We start from the raw sequence: 9,717 nt of genomic DNA on the forward strand, positions 1-9,717 counted from the left end.
AGGAGGAGACAGAAGAGCAAAAGGCCATTTGAGGGTTTGGTGCAGGTGTGATGTCTTATTCAGGGTTTCTATTCCTGCACAAACATCATGACCAAGAAGCAGTTGGGGAGGAAAGGGTTTATTCAGCGTATATTTCCACATTGCTGTTCATCACTGAAAGAAGTCAGGACTGGAACTCAAGCAGGTCAGGGATCAGGAGCTGATGCAGAGGCCATGGAGGGATGTTCTTTACTGGCCTGCTTCCCCTGGCTTGCTCAGCCTGCTCTCTTATAGAACCGAGACTACCAGCCCAGAGATGGTCCCACCCACAAGGGGCCTTTCCCCCTTGATCACTAATTGAGAAAATGCCTTACAGTTGTATCTCATGGAGGCATTTCCTCAACTGAAGCTCCTTTTTCTGTGATAACTCCAGCTGTGTCAAGTTGATACAAAACTAGCCAGTACATGTAACTAGTCCTGTCAGATCTGTCCAACATCTTCTTGCCACGTGGCCCCCAATTTCCAAATAGTGAAACTAGATGCAAAGGCTCTAGTCTGGTTAGAGCTCCAGCCTGGGACACTAACATGCAGGACCTGCTGATTCCCTGCATGTGCCTGCCGCTAGCGCCCTCTACTGGTCACTTTTGGTCACACCCCAGAGTCTGACTTCCCGTTTATCACATCTAAATTTTTTTTATTTGACCTTGTAGATGGTCCTTCAGGAGAATTTTTGATACCCTGCTTTCTGATCTCCAGCGTATTCTTGTGTTTCTCAGTTTTCCGACTGTCACAAATGTCCACAGGATCCTTTGATGCTGAGAACGTGTGATCTAGCTGGAGTAGAGCCCAGTGGCCCACTCTGAGAGACCTGGCCCAGGTTAACCCTGATGCTGAGCCCACTGGGACATTCCTCTGCATAAGAGCTATAGATGGCTTTCCAAAAAAAAAAAAATAATTAAAAAGTGGTGTATAGTAAATCATGACTATTCATCTAGAACCCTAGAGGTTAGAACAGAAGGGTGGCTGGGCAGTGGTGGTGCACGCCTTTAATCACTGCACTTGGGAGGCAGAGGCAGGCAGATTTCTGAGTTCGAGGCCAGCCTGGTCTACAGAGTGAGTTCCAGGACAGTCAGGGCTACACAGAAAAACCGTGTCTCGGAAAAAAAAAAAAGACAGAAGGGTGCTGTAATTTTGAGGCCAGCCTGTGCTACATAGTGAGTTCTGGGCCAGCCTAGGCTATTGCCTCAGCCTCCCAGGTCACACCTGGTCAAACATGTATGGCTTTATGGTGATATTTCTATTTTTTCTTTCTTTCTCTCTTTTCTTTTCTTCTTCCTTTACTTCCTTTTGTCCTTTCTTCCCTACTTCCTTCCTTCCTTCTTTCTTTCTTTTTTTTTTTTTGAGACAGGCTCCTGTAGCCCAGAACTCACTGTGTATCTGAGGGTGACCTTGAGCTCCTGATCCTCCTGCCTCAGTCTCCTGAGTGCTGGGATAACCTTCAATTTCATAGCAGAGGAACATTCTATGTGGGAAAAAGACAAATAGAACCATCAGTACAGGTGTTCCTCGCATCCCCTACCTCAGAAGCTCTTTGAGTGAGATTCTTAACTTTAGGGGATCAAACACGACGTCTTTCCCTCAGGCCCAAGTTTGCTGGCAGTGATAGCACATTCCTTTAATCCCAGCACTCAGGAGGCTGAGGTAGGTAGATCTCTCTGAGTTTGGGGCCAGCCTAGTTTACAGAGAGAGTTCCAGGACAGCCAATGCTACACAGAGAGCCCCTGTTTCAAAAACAAACAAACAAAAACAAAAAAATCATACATTCACAATACCACCTCCATCTTCCAATACTGGAACCCATCCAGGGGAGGACACAGCTGAAGAATATCTAGGTTTGAAAATAGACAGAAGGGAGCTGGAGAGATGGTTCAGTGCTTAAGAGCACTGACTGCTCTTCCAGAGGTCCTGAGTTCAAATCCCAGCAACCACATGATGGCTCACAACCACCTGTAATGAGATCTGATGCCCTCTTCTGGTGTGTCTAATGGCAGCTAAGGTGTACTCATATATAATAAATAAATAAATCTTTAAAAGAGAAAGAAAGAAAGAAAATAGACAGAAGGGACCTAGGAGGCCCAGGTTCCACTCTCCTCAAGGAGTCCAGAGAGCTCTCAGGAAGGATAGGTCTGACGCAAAGCCCAGGCTGTGTGTTCTTGGGTAAATCACTTACCTCCTCTGAACCTTATCTATGATAGGAAAGTATTCTTGTGTGTTTGAAGTGCTTCATGCAGGGGGCTAGATGACATGCCCAGACAAATTTGGGACACATGTCACAATCACCAGGAGATGTAGAATGCTACCCACCTATGAGTGGCCAGGCAAGGTAAAGCATGCTTGTCACCTCAGTACCCAGGAAGTTGAGGCTGGAAGATTGAGAGGTCTGGGACAGCCTGGGCTAAACAGAAACGCCCTGTCTTTAAACTTGGAACAGAGGCACCTACTGCCTCGTGTCCTCCTTTCCTGGATGAGCTGTGGAACCCCTTCCCTGTTGCTTCAGATCCCGCCCCAGGCAGCGACAGCTAGCCTATCTCTCTTCCGTTGTCCCATGCAGCCAAGGAACTGGAGGACTCATTGTTTCCAAGAAGGGCACACCCATCTTGCCATCTTCGAGGGGGAGCTTCTCCCCTATCGTGTGACCCTGTACACTAGTCCTTCCAACATTGTCTTCTTTGAACCATATATCGATGTCTCCGTGCAGTTAGCATCTGTCACCACTGCCAGAGGGTGGGTAGGGGACTCTATGTCTGCTGTCAGGCAAAGAGAGTGGCATCTTGTAAGGAGTGAACTGAAAATAAGATCAGGATAGTTCATTTGTAGGTTATTTTATTTTATGTATGTGAACGTTTGCCTGAATGTGTGTCTGAGAACCATGTCTGTGAGGACCCATAGATGCCAGGAGAGGAGGTTGGATCTCCTGGGACTGGAGTTATGGATGGTTACGAATGGCATGCCACATGAGTTCTGGGACTCAAACCTGGGTCCTCTACAAGAACTGCCAGTGCTCTTAATTGCTGAGCCTCCAGCTCCTTACTTGCATTTTTTTTTTTTTACATGTTAAAACTTTTGTCTGCCGAGCGTGGTGGCACACACCTTTAATTCCAGCACTTGAGAAGCAGAGGCAGGCAGATTTCTGAGTTCGAGGCTAGCTTAGTCTACAAAGTGAGTTCCAGGACAGCCAGAGCTATACAGAGAAACCCTGTCTAGAAAAAAAAAAAAAAAAAAAAAAAAACCTTTGGTTTGTGCATCTGGCACACTGTGTGTGCTACTGCATGTGTGCAGGTCAGAAGACAATGTGTAGGAGATGGTTCTTGCCTTCTATTCTCTTTCCCATGCAAATCCTGGGGTTCAGATTCAGGTCATCATATTGAACTGCAAGCCATCAGAGCCATCTGAGCAACTCACACTTGCAATTTTAATTTGTGTAGGTGGATTAAGGGAGAAGTGGAATAAATGGATGGATATAAGGAGGGAAGTAGATGGAAGAAGGAGGGAAAAGAGAGAGGAAGAGAAGGTGGATGGATGGATGGATGGATGGATGGTTGGACGGGTGGATGAATGGATGGGTGGGTTGATGGATGGGTTGTTAAAATGGTGAATGGTTGATAAGTGGGTGGGTGGCTGTTTTCAAGGCTATTCCAAATACTTCACACATGTGAGCTAATTTTAATCAACAGAAATCCCAGGAGGGGATGACATTTTATTTACAAACAGCATTTGAAACATCACACCCCTCAGGGCTATGCAAGCTGAATACTGTGGAGCAGAAAATCAGGCTTTGGCACGTCTAACTCTGTGTCCTTAGCCATCACGGAGACCCTTTCCCCAGTACCCTATCCTCTAAGTGTCCCATGATGTCACCCAGGTTAGCCCTTTATTATCCTCATGCATGGCTCTCATGTTCAACACTATGCCCTGAGTGCATGTGGTGGTTCAAAGAGGTCTCTATACGAATATCTATCTGTATGTGGTGGGGCCTAGAATGTTCTTTGGATACTCCCCAGTTTCCCAGAATACAGTCATGATCCAGTTGAATCCATAACACTCATAAACAGTCCCAGATGTGCGAGCTGACAGAGAGCAAGCATTATGCTTCAGGCAGGTGCTGTATCAGCCACACACCCATCTGTCCACCACATCCGTGGCCATGAAGAAGCTGTGGTCTCATAGGTGGACACAGGCCAGTCATCCCACACACCAGGCAGCCCCTGTCCCTCAGCCACCAAACTAGTACCCTGAGCCACATGTAAATCTACCCTGTGCTGACAAGGCAGGGCAAGGAGCATGGGCTGGGATGGGTGCTGCAAGTGTGCCCACTGAAAGCCTTGTCCTGCCCTGTATCCTCAGTACACAGGAGACTCGGTGGCTGGCCGGAGAGCAGAGACTACAGCAGAGCTCAGCAGTTCTTGTCATTCTCCTGGATCTCCACATAGGGTAGCCCGACGATCCAGCTGTCCCGGGGCCAGTAGTGGAGTTTGAGGGTTTTATCTGGCATCTCATACTTTGCATCCACCAGGGCCATAGTCACGATACCATAAGGAAATGTGATGCTTATGAGGACGTGCCTGTGGTTAAGAGAGGGCAGGGTGAGAAATCGAGAGATGCCCCAGCTCTTATCCAGTCTTCTTAGATTCTCACAGATGCTAACTTGTCTCTTTAGGTCCAGGCAACCAGTTGTAACCTCTCCCTACCACTTCTGTATCCCAGTGTCTGGATCTTGTCCCTCTTCCACCCTTGCACCCCAGACACTTCTCTACTTGGAGTGCATCTGAATCTGACTTGGGTTCTTGGAATCCAAGAGGGGTATTTTACCAAATGCTGTGCAGGTAGTAGAAGTGAATCCGCTGCCAGAAGCTGCAAAGTACACGGTCACTGATCCAGCTGGTCAGTGCAGCGGCCCATAAGACCACAGAAACCGCAATCAGATGCCGGAGGTCCCCATCCCTAATCCTGGGGACAAAGAGAGAGCCTGGGCTGGGGGTGGGTGGTGAGCGGATGGGGGGGCAGATGGATGGACAGACAGACAGATGGACAGGTGGATGGATAGTTGGATAGTGGGTAGGCAGATGGGTGGGGTGTTTGTGGGTGGGTGGATAGATAGTGGGTAGGTGGGTGAGTGGATGAATTGGTGGGTTTGTGGGTTGATGATAGGTAGGTGGAGGGATGGATGGATGGATGGATGGAGATGATTGATAGATGCATCTGCACTAACACAGAAAGAAGGCAGTGTTCTAAGTGGCTGATGGGAAATTCATCTGTCCAGGAGATGTGTCTCATAGGTTGGGAGAAGGACAAATGGTGTTTTCAAGAGAGCTGGTGTTTGCTATAAGTTGGCTCTGGGGTGTCTCCCAATGGCTCTTGTGTTAAAAGATCTGTCTTTACCTCCACTCTGTGAGGAAGTAATGGAACCTTTCAGATTTGGGGCCTAGGAGGCGTCTTTCATTCACTTAAAATGTGTTCCTGAAGAGGATTGTGGGAACCCCAGTCCCACCAACCCAAGTCAATAGAGTCAAGCAATCAGTAGTAGGCAAACCTCTAAAACCATGAGCCAAAACAGACAGACAACAACAATTAGCCCAAGCCAGGTGTGGAGAGGCACCTTTGTAGCCTCAGAACCTGGGAGGCAGAGGGGGGAGGATCACTGGTGTTTTGGGGGCCAACCTGAGCTACACAGTGAAGTCCTGTGTAGAAAAAAGAAGAAAAAAATTAGGAAGAAAAAAATAGAATAATTCTTACTGTCTCTGTCTCTTTTTCATTCTGTCTCTCTTTGTTTCTCTGTCTCTCTGTCTCTGTCTGTCTGTCTGTCTGTCTGTCTGTCTGTCTGTCTCTCTCTCTCTCTCTCTCACACACACACACGCACACACACTATATCTGCCTATACGTTCCAATCTGGCTTCAAACTCCTAGGCTAAACTAATCCTCTTGTTCGGCCTCACAAATACTTAGGACTATATAAGTCCTGTGAGGTCATGTGGGACTAATCTTAACTTTTTGCTGTCTCAGCTATGTGACTGTAGCAGAAAGCTAGCAATGGTGCTTACTATGTGCTAATAGTTAACACTCAATGAGGTCTTGGGGGAGTGGTGAGTAGGTTATGTGGGGGGTTGTATATGGGTGTGTGTGTGTGTGTGCATGCGGGAGTGCAATAGGGCAGTGTATTTTCTGGTAGTCATGTCTTGAAACAACTCAAGACCATAATGTAGCCTCCTGGTCAGCAGAATCAAATCGAGGACCCCGGGAGAAGAATATTCTAGAGATGAATGAGAAAGCTGTCCGATATCAATAGACATACAGGTCTGTCTGCTCCCCTCATGATGAAGCCATTCACTGGATACTTTGCCTAGTGACTTCCAATTGGCTTGACTGATGATGTCTGTACCCCGTTGGGCAATGGCTTCCAGTTGGCTTCACTAATGATTTTCACTTATACTGCTCTATAGTGTCTGTTAACATGACCAGTGCTTCTAATTGCTTTGACTTATGGTTTCTGGCTTGCTGGACCTATGATTTCCAGTTGTCTTTATCGTTTCTGGTTGGTTTTGTTAATGGTTTCCGGTTTCCAGTTTCTTATGGTTTCTTTGGCTTGACCTTTGGTTTCTGGTTGGATTGGCCGACAGTTTACAATTTGTCGGTTTCACTGGCAAGTTTTGTATAACTTGACCTGTGGATTTCAGTTGACTCAATGATACATAGTCAACTCAACCTATTGTACACAGTTGGCGTTCCTATGGATTTTAGTCCACTTGACCTGTCATTACTAGAAAGTAAATGAAAAGGACAAGCTCTGGACTGCAAGATGGCTCAGTAGGTAAAGGCGCTTGCTGCTAACCTGACAACCCCAGTTGGATGGGTGGGACCCACACTGTGGTACACAGATGTTGTGATGCACATAAATAAAAATAAATTAATATAAAATATATGTGTGTTTGGTTTTTCGAGACAGGGTTTCTCTGTGTAGCCCTAGCGGTTCTGGAACTCGCTCTATAGACCAGGCTGGCCTCAAACTCATAGAGATCTGACTGCCTCTATCTCCCAGGAACTGGGATTAAAGGCGTGTACCACCACCACCACTATTACAGTATATGTTTTAAGACAATGTTTGCAGACTGACAAACTGCTCAGAAAGAAGCCTTGCCCTTCCTGTTCACTGGTCAACATGGGGAATGGGTGCCCTCTTCAGGAGACTGGAGTCAGAAACTCTAAAAGCACACAGAACTGCTGAAAAGAACACAGCTCCAAAGGGAAACAGAAGGAAACTCTTAGGCAACTGCAACCGCCATTCCATTCGCTTCCTAAAAAGGCACAATTGTTTTTTGTGATGTTGGCAACAGAACCCACATACTAGAACATATTAAGCAGGGGCTTCACACTTTAACACCCAGCCCAGTGGGAGTCCCAGAGGGACTCCACCCTGACCACAACTCCTGGGGGCCCCACCCTGACCACGCCTCAGACCCGGGGGGGGGGGGGGTCTAGGCGGGGCTCCACCCCGACCACACCTCCTGGGGCTCCACTCTGACCACGCCTCCATCACCCAGCACTCACTTCTTGTACTCTGTGCGCACAATGTAGAGGATGTGTATGGCGATGCTGTTGAGAGCATATGCATTGACTGTGGGCTTCACGAACGTCAAGAAGGTGCTGATAATAGTGGTTATAATTACCAGGCAGCTGAAGTAGAACCTGAGGGTGAGACAGGGTGGGAGAGGTGCTGAAGGACTCCTTGGTCCGAGGTCACCTTGGACAGCCAAAATCGATTGGACAAACCAAGAACCCTGGAGAGTAGAGTACATCTGGGCTCAGGAGGAGCCTCTGGGTTTCCTTGGGTCTGCTCAAGAAAGCCAGGATTTAAGAGAACCCGGGTGTACCAGGCAGGGATTAAAGAGGCTGAGGTGGGTTAGGAGGATGAAGAGGGGTCAGGGGACTCAAGGGGCCTGGTAAGGTCAGGCGAGAGGTTTGGAGAAGCATGGGGAGTTCAGAAGATGGAGAACAGGTATCTGAGTAAAGGTTATGAGGGTTTTTTGGGTTTTTTTGGTGTTCCTTTAATTCCCCTCCCCACAGGTGACTGGTGTGCCTGCTCTACCTGTTCCCCTTGACGAACTTGGGGAAGTAGCAACGGGGCAGCCACACACTGTATCCACTGGCCAACAACCACAGGATGGAGATCTCGTCCAGCAGCTGTCCCAGAAAGCTGAGTGTCATGTGGAAATACATGGAGAACAGCCCTGTAGGAAGGCAGGCAGACGCAAGTAGAGGCCGTCAAGGGGAGGGAACATTTCCAGCACACTTCCCCAGCCTCACACACTCACACCTACCTATGAGCATGAAGAGGACTGACACTCCATAGAAACACCGGGTACGCTTCTGGGCATACGGATGCATGAGGAACATCATGAGGGGTCCAAAGATGAGGAAGAACACATTGCTGAACTGCAGGAGAAACAAGAACAGAGCTAGTAAGACAAGAGCTGGTGGGAGCTCCTGCCCACTTAGGGCTCATTCCTAAGTACTCCACCGCATGGGCTGCCCAGGAATGAACCAAGATTTGTCCATTATTCAACTGTAAGTTCCCCAGTCATCTTAGTCTGAGCCCCAGTCTCATTTTATTTTTCTTGTTTGTTTGTTTGTTTGTTTTGAGACAGGCTCTCACTCTAAGAGTCTGACTGTCTTGGAACTCTATGTGTAGACCTGGCTGGCCTCAAAGTCCTAGAGATCCACCTGCCTCTGCCTCCTAAGTGCTGAAATTAAAGGTGTGCACCACCACACCTAGCTCTCCCTTTATTTTTAAAAATGTTATTCTTTCATTAGTATTACTGACCTTTAACTCTACCAGTCAGTAGGCAAGAGTAGGTGAATCCCTATGAATTCAACCAGCCTTGTCTACATTGAGAATCTCAGGCAGCCAGGGCTACATAGTCACACACACACACACCATTATTATTACTAATGGAATCCTGGACCTTGGACAAGGTGAAAAAAAGGAAAAAAGCCCCCCCCCAAACAACAACTCCAGACCCCCACTTGGGGGAGTCTAGGCAGAAGCTCCATTTCTGACCACACCCCAACCCCTCACTGGGGAATTCTAGGCAGGGGTTCTGTCTCCAAGCCTGTTCTTCCTCTCCCACACTGACCCTGGCCATCTACGGGCCATCCCTAAATCTCCAATAGACCCTACATTCCGCCCATCATTCTACTGGTTCTTTCATTTACTCAATGAGGGGAGTATGGACGACCTACTAAATATTTTCCACGTGTTCTCCCTCATTTTCTTCTTAGAGGAAAATTCTAAATTTATGGGCTCTGTAATTGTGGGCTAAAAATATTCAGGACAGGGCTGAAGAGATGGCTCAGTGGTTAAAGAGCACTGGCTGTTCTTCCAGAGGTCCTAATTTCAAGTCGCAGAACCACATGGTGGCTCACAACCATTTGTAATGGGATCCAATGCCCTCTTCTGGTGTGTCTGAAGATAGCGACAGTGTACTCATATAAATGAAACAAACAAATAAATCTTTTAAAACAATATTCAGGACATGCATACTGAGGTATGCCTTTAATCCCAACACTTAGGAGGCAGAGACAGATGGATCTCTGAATTTGAGGCCAGCCTAAAAACTACAGAGACCCCTTCTCTCTCTCTCTCTCTCTCTCTCTCTCTCTCTCTCTCTCTCTCTCTCTCTCTCT

General features: G+C 47.5%; 1 protein-coding gene across 1 annotated transcript in view; it reads right to left on the minus strand.

The window, feature by feature from the left end:
* Positions 1 to 3,699: 3,699 nt before the first annotated feature.
* Acer1 (alkaline ceramidase 1) overlaps positions 3,700 to 9,717 on the minus strand; it is a 29,174-nt gene continuing 23,156 nt past the window's right edge. Inside the window, exons 2-6 of the mRNA XM_021150071.1 lie at positions 8,352 to 8,466; positions 8,120 to 8,261; positions 7,582 to 7,719; positions 4,849 to 4,986; positions 3,700 to 4,601 (exon numbers count right to left, since the gene is read on the minus strand). Of these exons, the coding sequence (XP_021005730.1) occupies positions 4,433 to 4,601; positions 4,849 to 4,986; positions 7,582 to 7,719; positions 8,120 to 8,261; positions 8,352 to 8,466 (702 nt within the window). The 3' untranslated portion in view covers positions 3,700 to 4,432. The remainder of the gene's footprint in view (positions 4,602 to 4,848; positions 4,987 to 7,581; positions 7,720 to 8,119; positions 8,262 to 8,351; positions 8,467 to 9,717) is intronic.

Source organism: Mus caroli, chromosome 17 (genome assembly GCF_900094665.2).
Source record: "Mus caroli chromosome 17, CAROLI_EIJ_v1.1, whole genome shotgun sequence".
In the NCBI taxonomy this organism is placed as follows: domain Eukaryota; kingdom Metazoa; phylum Chordata; class Mammalia; order Rodentia; family Muridae; genus Mus; species Mus caroli.